Below are 22,722 nucleotides of genomic sequence, written 5' to 3'. Positions count from 1 at the left end.
CCCGCTGTGTTTTTTCCCTCTATGGAAGTGACTTGACTGTTAGTCATGTTTCAAATGAATCCATTTTTTTTTTAAACTGTACAAATTTTAAAGCACGAATGTGTTTTATCAGTATTGTTTCTCTGCATATGAGCCTCAGAATCTGAATTTAATATGTCTGATTCATCCTAAAATCAAAGTTGTCATAATTTCTCACTCTCAATAGGCTTACTAGTTCCATGCAATTGCAATAAATGGATCTTCGGGATTTTAAGCTTCTAAAAAGCACCATAAAAGTGTCTATATATTCGTAATCTATGAATCATTCAGACCAGGTTTGTGAACTTGGTCTATCTATTCACTGAAAGAATAATCTGTTCGTGAGTCAGACATTGCTTCGTCACTGAACATCTCGCACAGAACTACAGCTGAAATCAAAAATTTCAGTCAATAATGCAGCAAATTTTAGCTCAGTTCTAGCCTGTACTCTATATTCCAGCACTTCTTCTGATGTTATTGCCCCCTTAGTGTGAATCGCTTTGTTTTATTCCCTATTTGTAAGTCACTTAGGATAAAAGCATTTGCTAAATGAGTAACTGTAAGGTTCAATCTGTTCATAACACAAAGCTATCATATGTCCTCAGAAGACTTGGAATATAGTCCGCAAGGCACATAAACTAATTTTATGGCACTGTTATGAAGCTTTTTGCTTTTTTGGAGCTTGATAGCCCCAGTCCTCATTAACCATCAATGTATTGAAAAGAATCACCAGCAAATTCTTCTAAAACACAACATTTGTTTGGTGAATACCAGTATTACTAAGAAATCTAAGAAATTGTTGTTTTTTTCCCAAATATTTAACCATTGAATATGGCCATTCACCATTACAATATAATTGAGAGCTATCAAATGTAACATTTATTAGACTATTTGAGATCTGCATTTATATCTGGAGGACCAATTTTTTTTAGATTGTTTGCTTATCTGCAATACATCTATAGGACGTTTTCCATCAGATGTCATATAGACGTCTATTAGATGTTTTTAAGATGTTTATGATTTAGAATGTATGTACTGTAAAACTGACATCTTACAGATGTTTGTAGACAGCAGATGCTTTCCAGATCAAGTTATCTTTAATCTTGCAGATGTATGTGTGCTATCTGGGTGTTTTGGTTTCTGCGCTCTGAAAACCGGAATGTTTGGAGTTCTCTTTTGCGTCGTCAAGTTTATCCATGCTCTTCTCTTACACCTAGATATTGACTTCTTTAACATTTTATGAGACGTGCAGCAAATTTATGCTAGCTTATGTCCCACCGGATAGATCAGTAGGCTGTGTTACAGCTCAAATGTACTCTTCTAACCTCCTAAACACACAGCAGATTTGTTCTGAATAAATCCCAAACCGTCCCTTCCTATCATTTTTATTTGTTGACAAAAATGTCAGTAGACTGTCATCACAGTTTTTGTCGTTCAAAAAATGTTTTGTTTCATCTCGTTTTCCTCTGTGAAAAAATGTAATTGAAATGAAATTATTAATCAACAAAATTAACACTGACGAATACAGTATAACAGGCAGCAGGACAGGTAAATTAGTTTTTACTGACATATCTGACTGCAGTTCCCTGTTGTTCTACTGAAGCTCCTCATCACCTGTACCTTTCCCACGCTCATTTGATTAGTGCCTGCCGCTGAAGTGAGGTTGGAGTGAGCGTCTGAAAAGTCTCCCATTTGATGTGGTCATAAAGACATTCTGCGTCTGAATAGATGCACTTCTTGTCAAGACAAAAGAGACAGAAGGGGGCAGTTGTGAAGGGGGTGGGCAACCCTAGCCCTGCGTTAAAGGGATGGTTCACCCAAAAATGAAAATTAGATGTTCATCTGCTTACCCCTAGGGCATCCAAGATGTAGGTGACTTTGTTTCTTCAGTAGAACTCAAACAAAGATTTTTAACTCACACCGTTGCAGTCTGTCAGTCATATAATGGCAGACAATGGCCAAAAAAAAAAATCACAAACAAAACCAAATTAAACCCTGCGGCTCGTGACGATAAATTGAGGTCTAAAGACGCCAAAAATTGGTCTGTGCAAGAAACTGAACAGTATTTATATAATTTTTTACCTTTGATCCACCGCAACGTCCAGCACGTTCACAACAGCCGGCGCGTGATGAAGAGCAAACAGCCATAACTTTAGTCGATCAGGCTCAAAAGTTGGGAGTCGGCGAAAAGTCAACACTACCAGATGAGTTCGCGCAAGCAAACATAATCTTTTTATTTTCAATCAGTTGCAACAATCAAGATAAGCACAAGTAATTACCATTTTGATTGGCCGTCGTACCCACAATCTCTCTGCACTGTATAAACAAAGAGTGACGTATACACACGACATATCGCTTCCGCATTCTGTTGTGAACGTGCTCAGGACAGATGATTATGCTGTGGATCAGAGGTAAAAAATTATATAAATACTGTTCAGTTTCTTGCATAGACCGATTGTTTTGTGTCTTAAAGGAACACTCCACTTTTTTTGGAAATAGGCTCATTCTCCAACTCCCCCCGAGTTAATAAGTTGATTTTTACCGTTTTGAAATCCATTCAGCCGTTCTCCTGTTCTGGCGATATCACTTTTAGCATAGCTTAGCATAGATCATTGAATCCTATTAGACCAATAGCATCACGTTCAAAAATGACCAACGAGTTTCCATATTTGTTGTATTTAAAACTTGACTCTTCTGTAGTTATATCGTGTACTAAGACCAGTGGAAATGCAAAGCTGCGAGTTTCTAGGCTGATAAGATTAGGAACTACACTTCCATTCCAGCGTAATAGTCAAGGAAGTTGTAATATGGCCGAAGCAGGCGGAGTATTATCAGAAATGAGTTCCCAGCTAGTTTAGCATTTGCACATGTGCTGCGTGGTATTACTGCTCCTGCTTCGGCCATATTACGGCAGCAAACTTCCTTGACTATTACGCCGGAATGGAAGTGTAGTTCCTAATCTTATCAGCCTAGAAAATTGAAGCTTTGCATTTCCACCGGTCTTAGTACACGATATAACTACAGAAGAGTCAAGTTTTAAATAGGACAAATATGGAAACTCGGTCATTTTTGAACGTGATGCTATTGGTCTAATAGGATTCAATGATCTATGCTAAGCTATGCTAAAAATGATATCGGCAGAACAGGAGAACGGCTGAATGGATTTCAAAACAGTAAAACTCAACTTATTAACTCGGGGGGAGTTGGAGAATGAGGCTATTTCCAAAAAAAGTGGAGTGTTCCTTTAAGACCTCAATGTATTGTCATGAGGCACAGGGTTTCATTTGGTTCGTCTGTGTATGGTTTTTGACTCTCAAAGTCGTGAAGCACATTGACTGCCATTATATGACTGACGGACTGCAACGGTTTGAGTTAAAAATCTTTGTTTGTGTTCTACTGAAGAAACAAATTCCTTGTTCAGACTGTCAGCCCAAATCCAATCCAAATCCACATTTAGGTAGTCTGAACAGCAAGCAAATCTGTTTCAAGCTACATTCATATTCGGATTCCTGGAAATACAGTTCAGTCCGACCGGTCAGATCGGATTTGAAGAAACTTTTTCACGTTTTCACACCACGTAAAACATAAACACGTCAGACGTTTTTGTGGAAAACATAAACGTCTTTGCAAAAACAAGCTTGTGTTGTTGTGAACTGCAAGGCAAGCGGGAAAAGACAATATACGGCTAGTATACACACCTCTTTGAGTTCTATGCTGCGTTCCAGGCAGATTTTTGAGCCCGTAAATCATGACTTCAAACCACGACTCGCGACTTTGTAGCATTCCAGACAAGTCATGCCAAACTGCCTGAGCACATCTATTACTATTATATTATTATTAATTTGATTGCAACGTTTTATTGTCCTAAAGTTTATTTTTCCACTGTGTACCACTTGCATAAACACCGCATCCGTAGGGGCTGCCATTGTTGTTTCGCAGGCTATGTGATGTCAGAGCTCGGAACTGGGAGTACATCGATCTAGTAGGAGTTTACGGGTGGAAAGTCATGGGTTTGACTGCCGTTCCAGTGCACTTTCACAAGTAGAAGGTTGGAAAAACACGGGTAATGGGTTGCCAGGAAACGCGGAATTAAAACCAGCGGAGATGGCAGCACAGAATAAAGTCGCACATTCCAAAATCGGATTTGGGCTGGCAGTCTGAACGAGGCTATAGTCACCTACATCTTGGATGCCCTGTGGGTAAGCAGATAAGCATCAAATTTTCATTTTTGGGTGAACTATTGTTTCCATTTCCAAATTAGTACTCTGAAGTACTTCACATGGTAGTTGTTTGTTAGCGCTGACTTACCTGGGCTTTTGGAGGCCAGTTTCTCTGACTCTTTGGGAGTGCGGAACAGAACAGGTTCACTCAGGGGGCTGGTGCCACTCATGCTAATGGACTGCACATGGACTATGTACTCTGTGTCCTCCTCCAAGTCCCACAATGCACAGGAACGAGTGGTGGTGTTCACTTCCTGGATGAATCGCAGCATACGAACGTCCTTTTTCTATGAGAAAAACATTATTTAGATTGAGAGTGTTAATAAGCGAAGCTTTCTCAGCTACTTTCTCCACGTCTACTTATAGGACTACAATGTCTGTCACGGCATCCCTATATGTGACCCTGGACCACAAAACCAGTCATAAGGTTAAATTTTACAAAATTGAGATGTATGCATCATATGAACTTTCAATAAATAAGCTTTCTATTGATATATGGTTTGTTAGGATAGGACAATATTTGGCCGAGATACATCTATTTGAAAATCTGGAATCTGAGGGTGCAAAAAAATCAAAATACTGAGAAAATCACCTTTAAAGTTGTCCAAATTAAGTTCTTAACAATGCATATTACTAATCAAAAATGACATTTTGATATATTTATAGTAGGAATTTTGCAAAAAATCTTCATGGAACATGATCTTTACTCAATTTCCTAATGATTTTTGGCATAAAAGAAAAATCAATAATTTTGACCCATTCAATGTATTTTTGGCTATTGCTACAAACATACCCCAGCGACTTAAGACTGGTTTTGTGGTCCAGGGTCACATATAAGATTCATTCAGTATTGTTTAGCAGCTTTATCGCTTTGCTTAGAAGCTAATTACCCTCTTCCATCCCTAGCTCCTCTACATCCATACTCAGGACTTGGCCTTCTGATTTCCTCATTGAATCAGACTCCTTTATCTTAAATTATACTGTTACATTAAATTGTCATTAAGAGCATTAATGATATCTACTACATTTGGTTCTGTTCTGTTTACCCTAAGGGCTTATTGCTGCTCTCTCTGCTCTTATCCTTGCTGGGCTGCCCAGAAGAGAACCATACTGCCAAATCCAAAATGTATTTGCTTTACAAAGCAGTAAGATGTCAATACACACAATTATTGAAGTCAAGTCCACAGACATTAATCTACTCTCCTGTCTGCTTTGTTTGTCAGACAGAATGACAGATTGAGCGTTGTGATTGGTCAGATCGCCTGTCAATCAAACTCCTGGCGAAGTCATCTTTGATGATAGTGGTCTTGACAGAAATGTGGTTGATGCCAGAAACATTAAAGTCAACATGAAATCAAATTCATCCTTTTTACTTTATTAATGCATGTACGTATTTTTGCTTATTATTTAAATCTCTCATTTATTATTAAAACCAATTCCAGAACATAATCACTTCTATGTTTTGTGCTTTTAATAACTTCCAATAAATACATTGCAAATGACAAATGTCACCCCTATGAAACCCATTATAACATCTCATGAATCATTAGATGTTGTTTCTCTTTCATTTCTCTCTCCGCTCTGTTTGTACATGCATCAAAAAATGAGAGAAAAGAGAAACAGTTCATGTCTCATGTAATAATATTGCTAATTTTCTTCCCACTTCAAAGCAGGGTTAAAGTAGTTAAATCTAAAATAAAAACCATAAAAATGTCCTTTTTTGAAATAAAATAAACAACTGCTAAACAGAAATAGGCAACATTATAAAAGTAAAATACGTTTCACGTTTTAAATGAAGTCAGATGAGATTAACATTGTGTGCTAATAAACGGTGCCATGGGCTAAATTTGTTCTTTGTGAATTCCCACCATAGTTGGGCATAAGTGGCATGAGAAATTCATGAGGAGATAAACAGCTAACACACACACACACACACACACACACACACACACACACACACACACACACACACACACACACACACATATTCATGCACACTGCAGAAACTCTGTCTCACTCAGTTTGGTGACAAGCCGTAATGGCTTTGTACTGCAGCAGATGGTCACTGCAGTCCTTATTACGGAGGTCTCCACAGTGACTGCTTTCCTCAAATCTGCTTACACACACACACACACACAAACTAATGCATGCATGCATAAAACATTTACAGAAAGCTCAAAGCCACCTAAAATACCAACGGCATGTGCCCTCGAAGAAAAAGCAGCCCGGTCTACATCGACACATAATCAGCATGCTTACACAAGCATTTCTCTGTGATATTGGCTCATTAAACTTGAGTTATGGGGTGATTTACACATGGTTTGCACATGTAAGGACTCGAAATTGACCATAAACTGGTTCAATACCTGCTGGGTGATGGCGAACCCAATGACTGGGTCTCCCTCCAGAATGTCCCATGTCACTATCGCAGAGTTCCCCTCCAGTGCTTTGATGGTCACATTGAGCGGAGCAGATAAACTGTCTGAGGATGACAAAAAAAAAAAAAAGTCATGAAGGGATAAAAGGTGCTGATGTGACATACTTCAAGACCTCTCAAGCTCACAGTCTTATATTCAGGATGAAGGATGAAAATGTGCTTGCCTGTATGAAAAAGAATATAAGATTTTTGATTATGAAAAGATAATGATTCTTCTAGTTTAACTCTTCACTGTGTATAATGAAGTGTATATAATAATGTATAAACAGAGGTGGGGGTAAGTCACACGTTTCTCAAGTCTCAAGCAAGTCCCTAACTGAAGTAAAGTCACTGATTTACTTCAAGCAAGTCTAGTCACAGAACCAAACAAAACAAGCAGGCCTATATTTTATTTTACCGGGCAGGCTGGGAAAGTGGCAAAAACCTCTCTAAAACCAGCCTGCTGACCAGCTATGACCAGCTAAAACCAGCCAACTAGCCTCACTGGTGCTGTTGGTTCCATGTTTTGCGTGCTCTGTTTACCAATTTATGTCAAAATTATTTATTTTTAAAAGATAATTTAATTACAGTTATTTTATACTACGGGGCCGTTGAATGCTTGAATCTGATTGGCTGACAAACGTTCTAATGGTGTGCATTATTTTCAGGGAAACTCACGGCGAACGTAGTTCCAGGCAGCTTTTGACCGCAGTACATGTCTATATCACTTCGCCACACGATTTCAGTTATTTCAAAGGTCCTTAGAGCCCAAAACAGCAAAATAACAAAAACCCACAACGACACTGGCCAAACTAATAAACACAATAAACAATAGGATAAAAACGACAGATTATTTCCATGTTTTTGCCACAATATTACGTTTTATTTATGTACAGAAAGCACTCACTTTATTTCTCCCTCGCTCTCCCTTACAGACGCACACACATACACGTTAGCATACGCGCTAATGTTGTTAACGCTGTTCTGACGATTAACAACTTAACTACACGACAGTTCTCACAAGCGAGGTAACAACAGCGTGGTCTTGAAGAAAATGAACCTACAGTTTCACTATTAGTAGAGAAGATGCTGCCAATCACTTTTGAGAGACGCACAGACTTGAGAGAGGTAATTCACCGGCTTAATCTCTCTCTCCCTCTCTCTTTCTGTCTGTCAGTCTGTCTAAACTTCTTTATTAACTGCATTATTTGCTATCAACGGCTCAAGTGTTGTTATTAGGTCTAAAATGACGTTCTGGAATTAGCAATAAAGTGTTGGATGAGCTGCGTAAGAAATTAATCCTACTCACAATAGTGTTTTAAGGACAAAAACCAGATGAATGTCTTAAAATATATCATGTGATCGATGTCTTGAGGCGCGGTAACCGTAGTATAAGCGGAATAATTGACTTTGGTCCATTGAATTCTATGAAAATCACCACCAAAATGCATCACCACCTCGGTTGTGGATTATTTTCTGAGAATTCAACTGTCGTCGTCAATTATTCCTTACATAAGGTCAAGTCAAGTCTCAAGTCATTTGATCTTAAGTCCAAGTCAAGTTTTTTATTTAGTCAAGCAAGTCACAAGACTGTAAAAGTATATAATGTATATTTAGAAAGTTGAGTTGTTAGCTATAAAGAGTGTTTTCACAACGTATCATGAATCGGCCATATTGGTGGTACTGAACGGAACAATGCCACTAAACTGAAGAAAACTTGCATATTTTGCAGATTATTGCTGCTGAAGCTGGTCAATTATTGTCATGTTTTGGGCTGTACTATTTGGTCGGACCAGGTAAAACATTGGAGTACTATAGACTGCCAAAGGATACAACAAATCAAGGAGAAGAGTGCAGAAAACTGTCTGAGGAACAAAAGGCATTTACAGTTGGCCAAACTAAGCCAGTATTTCCAGGTGGTGTTAAGGTACTCTCATGTATGTGTTAAATTATGAATTATAACATCAGTGCACCTTCAGTACACATTCTTTTCACCCCAAATAGTTCTCTTCTCTAGTGTGTCGCTGTCAAACTCTTTTTCCAATGCCGAAATGAACAGTGTGGTTTGGCTGATGGAAATGCCCTGATGCTTAGCTCTATGTTAGCTCTAGATCAATATTTCCACTGCTCTTTACTTTTATTTACTGTGTGGAAGCTCTTAGATTGTTATCCGAACCAGCCTCTTTGTCTTTGATGGTCATCAAACAAAGAAAATGGCCTGGCACAGCCTAGAGTACACCAGCCAGCCGCCGTTTGGCCACTGGGCATTTTTTCAGGAATTAAATGGAAATGTTTCGGAGCGAAGGCATCAGAAGTTGCATGTGATCATCACTTGTCAGAATGATAATGTGCCGTTACATAAATCGGTGCGTGAAGATCTAATCATCAGTAATGTTTGTTGACTACAGAGTGAAATGGTTGTCTGCTTAACGTCATTCATCACGATGTAACAAATTCACACCCCACAGATGGGAAATAATGTATTTAAAGGGGATGACAGACAGAGAGAGCCAGTCATCCCTGAGGACACAATATGTCTCCCACTGGGCAGGATGTGTTTGGAGCAGTCATACATTACTCTTTAAATAGGGGAGTAATGTAACATGCATTCAGAAAACATGCCTCAGTAGTTTATTGATGCCTATGGGGAGCACATTCACATCCTAGACTTCATGGTTTAGGAAATCTTGCTGTGCAAAAAGTTAGTTTGGCCCAACATGTAAATCCTGTCATTATTTACTCACTCTCGTGTCATTTCGAACCACTTCTCCATATAGAACACAAAATGAGAAATGAAAGCATATGACAAGCAAAGCAAAATTTATGCACTCTGTGCTATATTTGAACATCTTTTGGCACGTTTTTGTGTTTTATGGTATGTTGCAAAGTAAAACTATTAAACAGTGTTTTTGTTAATTGAAAAACTGAAATAAAAGAGATGGAAAAACTTGAATGAAAGAAAAGAATGAAAGCACGAAAAACTCAAAACAACAACAGCAAAAAAAAAAAAAAAAGTTTGGCAACTAACTGAACTTAGAAAAAAAAATAGTTTCACTACTTAAATTATTACAGTTAAATTCAATAAGAAATTCAATTAATAAAAACGGCAAAAGCATATAACAAATTTACTAAAATTGAAACGAATTTTAAACTAAATGAATGCATATTTTTATGCTGTGTGCTATATTTTAATGTATTTTGCCATGTTGGTGTTTTATGTTATGTCGTAAACTATTAAAACGTGTTTTGTTAATTGAAACAAACTGAAATAAAAGATGCATGAAAAACTTCAGCGAATAAAAGAATAAAAAAGAAACGTAAAAATAAAGATAAATAGAAATTAAATTAATAAAAATATAAGCATATAACAAAATTACTAAAATGTAAACAAATTTTAACATCTTTTGTCATGTTGTTGTGTTTTATGTTGTTATGTTGTAAAGTAAAACTATTAAAAAGTGTTCTTGTTTAATTTAAACAAACTGAGATGAAAGATAAACTTGAATGAATGAATGAAAAAAAGAAAGAAACATTGTATGGCAATTAACTGAAACTAGACAAATTTAAGTTTAACTATTGAAATTTCTAAAAGTACGGTAAAACTGAAATAATAATAAAGATAAATAGAAATTATATTAAACTATAAAAAGTGTTTTTGTTAATCTAAACAAACTGAAATATTAGTTAAAAATAAATAAGAAACAAGAAATAAGAAACACTGTTTGGGAATTAAATGACTAAAACTAAAGTAAAACTGAAAAATAAAGATTATTATAAATTAAATTAATAAAAATAACAAAAGCATATAACAAACTGACTAAAATTTAAACAAATTTTAAACTAAATGAATGCACTATGTGCTATAATTTAATGTCTTTTGCCATGTTGTTTTATTTAGTTATGTTGTAAAGTAAAGTGTTTTTGTTAATTGAAACAGATGAAAAACATTAATAAATGAAACAATTAAAACAATGAAAGAATGAATCTTTTGCCCTCCATTTTGTTACATTTTATGTTGTTGTAAACTTAACTATAATAAAAGATATATATATATATATATATATATATATATATATATATATATATATATATATATATAAGAAACAATTTAACCAATTTAAATTAGAAAAAAATAAGTTTAAGTACTTAAATGACTAAACTACAGTAAAACGGAAATAAAAAGAAAAATAGAAATGGAATTAATAAAAAAAAAAGAATGAAAGCATATCAAAATTACTCAAATTTAAACAAAATTATTGAACTGTGTGCTATATTTTAATGTCTTTTGTCATGTTGTGTTTTATGTTGTAAAGTAAACAAACTGAAACAAATTGAAATGAAAGAGTCAAAAAACTTGAATGAATGAAAGAATGAAGAACTCAACAACAACAATAAAAAATACCCTCAAAAAACCAAAATAAGAAATGTTATTTGGCAACTAACTGAAATTAGAAAAATGTAAGTACTAAAATTTCTAAAACTGAAATAAAGATAACAAATAAATACAAATCATTAAATTCATTCAAAAACTTGAATGAATGAAAGAGTGAAAAAAAAATAAGAAACATGAAACTGAAACTAGACAAAATTTAATTTTAACTACTAAAATTTCTAAAACTTTCTAAAAAAAAAAATTGAATGAATGAAAGAATAAAAATTAAACATTGTTTGGCAACTAATTGAAAAAACGTTAAGTACTTCATATATTGAAATTAAAGTAAAACTGAAAAAAAAATCAAGATAAATAAAATTAAATAAATAAAAAATGACAACAGCATATAACACAATTACTAAAATTTAAACAAATTTTAAAATAGAAAAACTAAATCAAATAAAAATATGAATAAATATTATAATAGTATATACACTACCGTTCAAAAGTTTGGGGTCAGTACATTTTTATTGTTTCTTTCTTTCTTTCTTTTTTTAAGAAATTAATACTTTTATTCATGTATTAAGTTAATAATTAAAAGTTTATTAAAAGTTAATAATAAATAATTTACATTGTTATAAAATATTTATATTTTGAATAAACACTGTACTTTTTTTAACTTGTTATTCATGAAAGAATCCTGAAAAAAAAAAAATCACAGGTTCCAAAATATATTTGGCAGCACAACTGTTGATATTATCCAACATTGATCATTCTAATAATAAATCAGCATATTAGAATGATTTCTGAAGGATCATGTGACACTTAAGACTGGAGTAACAGCTGATAAAAATTCAGCTTTTCATCACAGGAGTAAATTCTATTTTAAAGTATGTTCAAATAAAAAACATTATTTTATATTGTAAAAACATTTTTTTTTTTTTTGTATTTTTAATCAAATAAATGCAGCCTTGATGAACATAAGAGACTTCTTTAAAGACTATTACGAGTCTTACTGACCCTAAACTTTTGAACGGTAGTGTAAATAATACCCAGACAATATTATGTAAGTGTCAATGAATAAGCTGAAGTGTGAATGAGATTTGAGAGCTATGGTGGAAAATACAATTTTCAGCAAATAACAACTTGAATTTCGGTCTCTTTCTCAAATAAAACTATTGTAGAACTTTAGAAGACTCTTAATATATTGCACAAGTCATAGTTTAACTTTTATTTACTTCAATACGGTTTTATGTTCAGCTCTTTGTGATTGTATGCTTTCATAGTATGGTAAAGAGCAGCATGAACATTCTGCTAAACTTGAAAATCATAAGGATTTGGGACAACATTAGAAAGAGATTTGCATTTTTGCATTCCTTTAAATATGAACTCATTTGTTTGAAACGTTCGTATTCCAGTTTAAATCTAGTATAATCAAGTCATTTGTACACATTTCACCTTGAATGATTGGATGTGTTTTATAATATGCCTTTTATTTGGATATTTTCCAAAAGTCTTCAACACCGTGACTTCACCTAATAATCACTACCGAAGGCTTTCAACTTAAATTACCCTTTTAAAAAACGAATAAGGTCAAGCTGCCTCAAACACATTTGTTACCACCACTGATAAGTTGAGGTTTCAGACATGATGTTAACACATACAGTACATTAATGCACCCTCAGGAACCTCAAGCTGAAGACGTTCATTCAGTCTTTCTAGATGCCATCGGTCGGTAATGGCTTCTCTCATGAGACTCATGCGAGCATTCTATAGGCCCTTGGCTTGCAGCCAGACACCAAACCTAAAGTGTATTAGTCTGTCTGCGGAGACAAACGTGATTTGAATGTATGGACTCTCAGGGCATTCAATCTCGCAATGAGCACTGCTCGGGAATACCATCCTTCGGAAAAGTTCACGTGATTCATTTTTCAAACTGTCAAACCGAACTCACAATCACATTTGCTCGTCGCTCTTGTAGGAAGCATAAGCATTCAGGTTCCTATATGTCTGAGGGGTGTGCATTCAGGTGGGCATCTGGCCGTCCGGTGATACTCGTTACCTAGACTTAGGGAGCCTGGGCTGTGAGGTGAATCTTCTGGCTTGGCTTGACTGCCTCCAAAGTCCCTGAACATGGCAGCCCTCGTAAATATGTAGCTTAGCACTGCCGTCCCAAAGGAAGCCTTGGAGGGATATTTATCGCTGTGAATTTTGGTCAGGAGCTGAGGCTCTGTTAGATTGTAAACAGTAACCTGAAGCTTATTTGATGGGGAGAGGTTGTGCCATTTTGTTTTAGAGTATTTCTTTTAGTAGAGAAATATTTTTTGTGGAAGGCCGTCAGGTGCTGCAGCTTTTCAAAATCGGATCATAAGTCTGAATTTGATCAAAGTGCACATGACTGATTTTACAACATTGCATAATGAGTTTTCCACATAAGAAGAGGCAAATTATACAACATGTCCCAGCATAGGAGGTGAAGTGTGTAACTTCTTGTAACATCTCTTCTTATTATAAATGTTGAAATTTTAATAGTTTTGTGAAATTATTTTTTTCTCAGAATTGTGAGATACAGTGGTGTGAAAAAGTGTTGGCCCCCTTCCTGATTTTTTTTGCATGTTTGTCACACTCTGTTTCAGATCATCAAACAAATTTAAATATCAATCAAAGATATCACAAGTAAACACAACATGCAGTTTTTGAATGACGTCTTTTATTATGAAGGGAAAACAAAATCCAAACCCACATGGCCCTGTGTGAAAAAGTGTTTGCTTAATAACTTAATAACAAAAAATAAACCGCCTTTTTAAGGTCATGCCACAGCATCTCAATTGGATTCAGGTCAGGACTTTGACTAGGCCACTCTTCATTTTGTTTTTTCTTCTGACATTCAGAGGTGCATTTGCTGGTGTGTTTTGGATCATTGTCCTGCTGCAGAACCCAAGTTCGCTTCAGCTTGAGGTCACGACATTGGCCGGACATTGTCCTTCAGGATTTCATTTATCACAGCAAGTCTTCCAGGTCCAGAAGCAGAAAAACAGCCCCAGACCATCACACTACCACCACCAGATTTTACTGTTGGTATATGTTCTTTTTCTGAAATGATGTGTTACTTTTACGCCAGATGTAATAGGACACACACCTTCCAAAAAGTTCAACTTTTGTCTCGTCAGTCCACAGAGTATTTTCCCAAAAGTCTTGGGGATCATCAAGATGTGTTCTGGCAAAACTGAGACGAGCCTTTATGTTCTTTTTGCTCAGCAGCGGTTTTTGTCTTGGAACTCTGCCATGTAGGCCATTTTTGGCCAGTCTCTTTCTTATGGTGGAGTCATGAACACTTACCTTAACTGAGGCAAGAGAGGTCTGCAGTTCTTTAGATGTTGTTGTAAGGTCTTTGGTGACCTCTTGGATGAGTCGCCGTTGCGCTCTTGGGTCATTTTTGTCGGCCGGCCACTCCTGGGAAGGTTCATCACTGTTCAGTGTTTTCGCCATTTGTGGATAATGGCTCTCACTGTGGTTCGCTGGAGTCCCAAAGCTTTAGAAATGGCTTTATAATCTTTTTCCAGACTGATAGATCTCAATTACTTTCTTTCTCATTTGTTCCTGAATTTCTTTGGATCTCAACAAGTGTAGCTTTTGAGGATCATTTGGTCTACTTCACTTTGTCAGGCAGGTCCTATTTAAGTGATTTCTTGATTGCGAACAGTTGTGGCAGTAATCAACCCTTCATTTAAAAACTGCATGTGTTTACTTGTGTTATCTTTGATTAATATTTAAATTTGTTTGATGATCTGAAACATTAAAGTGTGACAAACATGCAAAAAATAAAAAAAATCAGTAAGGGGGCCAACACTTTTTCACACCACTGTACTTATCGGTACATTTTCGCCATGAGATCAGGTAGAATCATTATTGTTGACTCATTGCTATATGTATTTTAAGTAATTTTAATCGCCTAGGTCTATTTTTATTACTACCAAAAAGTTATTCTAATTATGCTATAACTCGATTAATCATTAGAATAATCGACTGACTACTCAAATACCAAAATAATCGTTAGTGACAGCCTTAGCTTTGTGCAATCTAATTAGCTTTATATAAATACAGAAAGTCTATTGTATGTTTTCATTTGGATAGTGAAGTAAATGTTTGTGTTAGTCAGGTTTTGGTGTGGACCAAAAGAATGAAAAACTTAAATCATCTGCATTGTGGAGACCAGCCAATGGTCCACAGAAGGAAAAAAAAAGACTAATAAACATACTAAATCATATCTTAATGGAAATCTAAACCCACAGAAAGGTTTCTGTGAGAGTGAGGGAACAGAAAATATCATTAGTTCAGCATAAAAATAATAGAACTCAAAGCAAAATCCTCACTGTGACAGGAAAAAAAGTGAAGAAAAAAAAAACGAGGGAAAGTCATAGCTTAGACCAATGTTTCATTATTTCCTTGACCTGCGAGATTATTTCTTACTGTACAGTAATTTAGCAAAGCTCCCTCATGGGAAGAAAAAACTGAGCCTCTGCTTAACAATTCAGTGATGTCAGAGATGACAGGATGCAGTTTCGCCTGAAGTCTGTAAGCGGTTTCACAGCACAAGCTGACCTCTAGACGGAGAATATTACACCCTTGAGATTCAAATCCCAGTCTCTGATCCAGAGACCCGTAGCCTGCCTTCAACTCAGAGGAAGTGATGCAAACAGCTTCCCTCCAGCATCTAATAACATCTTAGCTCAGACTCTGCACCCCACCTGACCGCCTCTTATTTTCAGATACTTTTGACAAGTTTTGGTTCCTTGCCACTGTCGCCTCTGGCTTGCTTAGTTGGGGACACTTAATTTCCAGCAATGTTGTCAACTTGATTGCACTGATACTATTTGAACTGAACTGAGCTTGGATGATAATATCACTGAATTAATGATGAGCTGAATTTAACTGAAAATTGAGTGTTTACTATCGTCCTTTCGCATTACTGACACACTGTTTTCCTGTTTAATACTGTAAAGCTGCTTTGACACAATGTAAAAGCACTGTATACACTTGAGGTCAAAAGCTTACATACACCTTGCAGAATCTGCAAAATTAGTTTACCAAACTAATATGGATCTTACAAAATGCATGTTATCTTTTTTATTTAGTACTGACCTGAATAAGATATTTCACATAGAAGATATTCACATATAGTCCACAAGAGAAAATGATAGCTGAATTTATAAAAATGACCCTGTTCAAAAGTTAACACACTCTTGATTTTTAATACTGTGTTGTTACCTGAATGATCCACAGCTGTTTTTTTTTTTTTTAGTTCATGAGTCCCTTGTTTGTCCTGAACAGTTAAACTGTCCACTGTTCTTCAGAAAAATCCTTTAGATCCCACAAATTCTTTGGGGTTTTTTTAGCACTTTTTTGTATTTGAACCCTTTCCAGCAATGAGGGACTCATTTGCAACTATTACAGAAGGTTCAAATGTTCACTGATGCTCCAGAAGGAAACACAATGCATTAAGAGCCAATGCATTTTTTTTGTATTGTACTGCCCTCCAAAAGCTACAGAAGAGACTTACATGTTTTCCCAGAAGACAAAATATGTTGAATTTACCCTGATATTCAAATTCAAACTGTTTTCTTAGGCTCTAAGGCTCTTTATGCATCACATTTCCTTCTGAAGCATCAGTGAGCGTTTGAACCTTCTGTAATATTTGCAGTCCCTCAGTTGTCCTCAGTGTGAAAAGATGGATCTCAAAATCATACAGTTATTGTTGGAAAGGCTTCAAATATACACAAATGCTGAAAAACCAAAGAATTAGTGGAACATTTCTGAAGAACAACAGGCTGTTTAACTGTTCAGGACAAACAAGGGACTCATAAACAACTATCACTTAACAAAAAAAAAAAAAAAAAAAAAACACAGCTGTGGATCATTCAGATAACACAGTATTAAGAATTAAGCGTGTGTAAACTTTTGACTATTAAACTATTATTTTCTCTCGTGGAATATATGTAAACGTCTTTTATGTGAAATATCTTATTCAGGTCAGTACAAAATAAAACATAACATGCATTTTGTATGATCCCTCTTATTTTGGTAAAATAAGTAACATTTCGCAGATTCTGCAAGATGAATGTAAACTTTTGACCTCGACTGTAAATAAAGAGTAAAGAGTAATATCAGCCAGTGAGTATCCACCATCTATAAAGTTTGTGTTTTAACTAGGGCTTTTAATTCAACTTGCTTATTTTGAGTAATTAATTATAAAAATAAAATTACAGTGACTAAAAAACACATTTAATTAAACCCTATGACCCCCCCCCCCCCCCACACACACACACACACAACTGCTTAATACGACTTTTTCCATTAATGCAGTTTGCACATTTTGCAGATTTTACAGTATTGCATTGCTCTTTTGAGAATATGTATACCGGTCAAATGTTCAGAGACTAATGTTTTTGAGAGAAGTCTGTTATAGTCACCAAGTCTGCATTTATTTCTATACAGTGAAAAGTAACACAGAAATATTGTGTTTAATGTAATTTATTCCTGTGACCCAAAGCTGAATTTTCAGCATCATTACGTCAGTCTTCAGTGTGTCTTCACATGATCCTTCAGAAATCAGTCTAATATGATGCTCAGGAAACATGAAATTATTATTTTCAACATTGAAAACAGTTGTGCTGCTTGATATTTTGTGGAAACCATGATACACCACTGTTTAAGAGTTTGGGGTCAAATAATATAATAATAATAATAATTTAATTAATACTTTTAAGGAACGCCTTAGTCAAAAATGACAGTAAAAAGGTTTATAATGTAACCAAATATTTATTTTTCAAATAAATGCTGTTCATTTGAGCTTTATATAGATGAAAGCATCCTCACAAAACATTTTAAACTTTTTTAAGATATATGATATATATGATATAAATAAGACCCATTATTAATAACTATGCACCAATTAGCATACTAAAATAATTTCTCTAAGATCACGTGACACTGAAGACTGGAGTAATGATACTGAAAATTCAGCTTTGCATCACAAAAATAAATTACATTTCAAATTATATTAAGACAAGTATTTAAATCATCAGTTTTACTGTATCTTAGATGAAATGAATGCTGCCCTGGTAAGTATAAGAGACTTCTTTAAAAGATCTCTTTTATTAAAAAGATCAGTATATATTATCCTATTGTCTCTTTCATTAGTTTGATTATCTTTTATTATTTAGCAAATATAGCAGAGAGTGAAATTGTAAAATGCATTAACCACTGCACCACAGTAAGATCTGAGCAGTTCAGGCTTCACGTGCCTCGCCGAAATACATGACAAACAATATACTGTCGTCTCTTTTTGTATGTCCATTTAAGTACTGTCAGCCTTAATTTGAGGCTTTCATCAGCTAAATATTCATTTACCTAATAAATTGTGATTAATTCAAAAAAATTATGCAATTACCACTTTACTAACATCCCTAATGCATCAAAAACAAAACCTCATACTGATAAACTGTTAGATTGCCTCTAATATGCAACGCACAGGAGCGATTGGCCCCACTAAACAACATCAAACTCATAAAATATTCACAGTGTCCTCCTGTAGCTTTGATGAGATGCCTGACACTGTCAGATGAAACAAACATGTAAGAGCTTGGAGCGAGGAACTCCGCGTTGCACATTGCGGGGGCACCTCTGCCTTTCATCACAGGCGTCATAGCAAAACACACCAGGCCTGTAATAAAACCAAAACAGCCTCTATACAGCCTCTAAAGTTGATCAGTTATTCTCTGACATGTTTGTTTCACCTGCTTCCTCTGTTGCTTCTGTGTATTCTTTTCATAATGGTGAGGAAATGTCACTTGCTCTCTTCATTAATATTCCTCCGTCCTGCATCACTGCCAGAGCTTCAGTATAAAGATGTATGGGCAGATGCTTTGTTGCCTCTCTAGACCACATAAAAGAGAAAAGCAGGGTGAAAATGGTTCGGCGTGCTTTGTTTGTGTGCATTGTCAGCTGTGGATGTCTATTACGGTTAATCTGTACATAATATTACACATTAAGAGGCACTACACCGTAATCACGTAGCACACGCTGCGCTCTTATTTGCACAAACAGACCAGTATGTTTCCACATCCCAAATTTATGTCTTGCAGATATATGGCATGGCCATATCATTTCACAGCAACTTTTATGATACGCTTCTATTTCTACACTGTTAAAGCAGTATATAATTTTCAGACTGCCAAACAGGTGCTGCTGATGTGAAATAGTAGGCTGTTTTAGTAGACTGCCCTCTTTTACCAAACAACTGTAATAGAATGAAATCACAGGTGACTTCTTCTAGAAAGCTATGCATTTAAGTCAGGTTTCTTGATGGTGCACGATGCACTGATTTATCATCCAATTAATGCAATTTTCTGTTGACCATTTAACGATCAGAACCAATTAGGTCTTGTCAGTCAAAAGTGGGCAGGAAAAGCATTTGCTAAAACTCGCTCAGTGTATAAAATGTCTCTGGCTTGGCTGAAAATGACTGCAGAATTGAACTTTGCAGCATTAAAAAAGCAGATTACTTTTTAAATATATACTTATATAATGAATGCAAACCACACAATATGATTCAATGCTTTCATGCATTGTATCATCAACAAATCTAATCTAAAAGATTCACATATGTGACCCTGGACCACAAAACCAGTCATAAGGTTAAATTTGACAAAACTGAGATTTATACATCATATGGAAGCTCAATGAATAAGCTTTCTATTGATGTATGGTTTGTTAGGATAGGACAATATTTGACTGAGATACATCTATTTGAAATCAGAAATCTGAGGATGCAAAAAAATCAAAATACTGAGAAAATCACCTTTAAAGTTGTCCAAATTAGGTTCTTAACAATGCATATCACAAATCAAAAATAGAGTACAGTATGAATTTTACAAAATATCTTCATGGAACATGAACTTTACTTAATTTCTTAATGATTTTTGGCTTAAAAGAAAAATCTAAAATTTTGACCCATGCAATGTATTTTTGGCTATTGCTACAAATATACCCCAGCGACTTAAGACTGGTTTTGTCGTCCAGGGTCACATATGTGACCCTGGACCACAAAACCAGTCTGGTATATTTGTAGCAATAGCTAACAATACATAGTATGGGTCAAAACTATTGATTTTTCTTTTAAGCCAAAAATCATTAGGATATTAAAAAGATCATGTTCCATGAAGATATTTTGTAAATGTCCTGACCATAAATATATAAAAACTTAATTTTTGATAAGTAATATGCATCGCTAAGAACGTAATTTGGACATTTTAAAGCTGATTTTCTCAATATTTTTTTTTTTTTTTTTTTTTGCCCCCTCAAATTCCAGATTTTCAAATAGTTGCATCTCATATCCTAATAAACCATATGTGACCCTGGACCACAAAACCAGTCTTAAGTCGCTGGGGTATATTTGTAGCAATAGCCAAAAATACATATATGGGTCAAAATTATTGATTTTTCTTTTATGTCAAAAAATCATTAGGAAATTAAGTAAAGATCATATTCCATGAAGATTTTTTGTAAAATTCCTACTGTAAACCTATCCAAATGTAATTTTTGATTAGTAATATGCATTGTTAAGAACTTAATTTGGACAACTTTAAAGGTGATTTTCTCAGTATTTTGATTTTTTTGCACCCTCAGATTCCAGATTTTCAAATAGATGTATCTCGGCCAAATATTGTCCTATCCTAACAAACCATACATCAATAGAAAGCTTATTTATTGAGCTTTCATGTGATGTATATATCTCAGTTTTGTAAAATTTAACCTTATGACTGGTTTTGTGGTCCAGGGTCACATATATCAATGAAAAGCTACTTTTTTAGGCTTTCAGTTGTGTATACATTTCAAAAATGGACCCTTATGATGAATTTGACCCTTATGACTGCTTTTGTGTTCCAGGGTCACATATATACTGAAAAAATGGTAACCTAAGAATCATAATATCTCACAATATCAATCTGAATACATAAATATCACCAAAACTATTTTATATGGGTTAAATCAGGTAGAAATAGCTCTTTAAAGTACCATTTAGAGGTTATCTGTTCTGCAGTGTAGCAAGCAGCACGGCATTAGCAATATTTCCAGTTACTGCTGATATATTTCACTTTTTCTAAATGATTTATACATAATGCAATCATTTTCATGCCACAACAAACACACATAAAGCACACATACCGTATGAAGACCAAACTGCTGAGAACTTTCTCATTAAGACCAGTTATTTTTCTAAACATTTGCCTTTGCATTCATGCACCCTCTTTTATTGCTTTTGTTTCAGTATTTCTGTCAAAAATAAATTGACACTGGTTTACATTTAAAACGTGCATAAATTGTGATTAGTCATTAGTTTACATTTGCCATGCAAATTATTTGCACGTTATGTTTAATGTCTCAGCTTTTTATATTAAGAAGTTGAGTTATAAAACACTTTTGTAACATTTTATGCAAAAAAATGTTATCTGCACATACATCTTTGTATCAGTGAAACCAGCTATAGCCTAATTTTATAGGTTTGCAAAAAATAAAAATAAAAATATTAAAATGCCATGATTCCCTGTTATATCCAGGCCAGAGAAAAAGCATACTAATAGGCTAGAACACGTCGATAAATGATATTGCTTTGAAAGGTTAAATTAATAGAGAAAAACAAACGCAAACAGGATTGAACTGGATGGATTTGTGTCGTTGACAACTAAAGTAATCAATATTCTGCTGTAGTTATTTAGCTGTGCTAGTTATCAGATCGTTTCCCATTTAATAAATGAATTCAGGAGCCTACTATAAATGTGTCTGCGTCCAGACACATTCCCTAAATCCCACTGCCCTAAAATGTGATGCATTGTGCATTCAAACTGTCATTTCTGTCTGGCGATCAGGTTTCAGGTTTTGAACAGAATCAGTTAGGATCACATGAATTGTCCACAGCATTTACATGCAGTCTGAATGAACAGTGGAAACCCACGAGCGTCTTGTGCTTCCCAATGGAGGGCTGAACAGGTAGTAGCGCATCATTTATTCATCTCATACCCGCAACCTGTCTGTTCTCTGCCAATTCTCTGCCAATGTGAACATATCAAAATGCATTTCACTATGCATATTGTTTGTAGTTAAAAGATAAAACCGTTGCAGTTCTGTTCATGCATGCAAAATAGTGTAACAGGGTTTCGTGTGTCTTTCTATATCGTGCGCAAATGACCATATACAATAATGACATTCCTTACAAAACGAATACAATCACGCAAACTTACCGGCATTAACCGAGGACACGGAGATATAAGCCAAAAACAACAATAACAGCGCAGCGCACAAGCCTTTAATTCCCCACATCCTTCAAGGAATTCTTTACATTCTGTTCGGAAGACGTTGAATCCCATTTACTCGCAAGATTTTTAAACTTATAATTCGGCGTCTATGTGTTTAACATTCACGACTTGGTTGCCGTCTTTATTCCTGCATCAGTCCAGAACAGCACTGGATCTAAACTCCGTACTTGCCGCAGAAAGTCGACATGAGAGGACTGCGTGAGCCCATTGGACGGCATATGTCACTGTTACCGATGGGACATAATGCATACTTCCTCCAGGCGTCGCTCGGTGGCTCACAAAGCCGAGTCCTCTATTTAAAGGCGTTAAAATTTACGTTGA

The 22,722-nt window shown here is 35.2% G+C and overlaps 1 protein-coding gene across 1 annotated transcript in view; it reads right to left on the bottom strand.

The window, feature by feature from the left end:
• Positions 1-22,558, bottom strand: part of fndc5b (fibronectin type III domain containing 5b) — a 36,878-nt gene extending 14,320 nt beyond the window's left edge. Inside the window, exons 1-3 of the mRNA XM_073822104.1 lie at positions 22,327-22,558; positions 6,605-6,720; positions 4,327-4,525 (exon numbers count right to left, since the gene is read on the bottom strand). Coding sequence (XP_073678205.1) covers positions 4,327-4,525; positions 6,605-6,720; positions 22,327-22,405 — 394 coding nt within the window. The 5' untranslated portion in view covers positions 22,406-22,558. The remainder of the gene's footprint in view (positions 1-4,326; positions 4,526-6,604; positions 6,721-22,326) is intronic.
• Positions 22,559-22,722: the final 164 nt, after the last annotated feature.

The sequence above is a fragment of the Garra rufa genome, chromosome 17 (genome assembly GCF_049309525.1).
Source record: "Garra rufa chromosome 17, GarRuf1.0, whole genome shotgun sequence".
Classification (NCBI taxonomy): Eukaryota; Metazoa; Chordata; class Actinopteri; order Cypriniformes; family Cyprinidae; genus Garra; species Garra rufa.
Note: the sequence above shows the minus strand (reverse complement) of the source record. Positions and strands in the feature narration are given on the sequence as shown.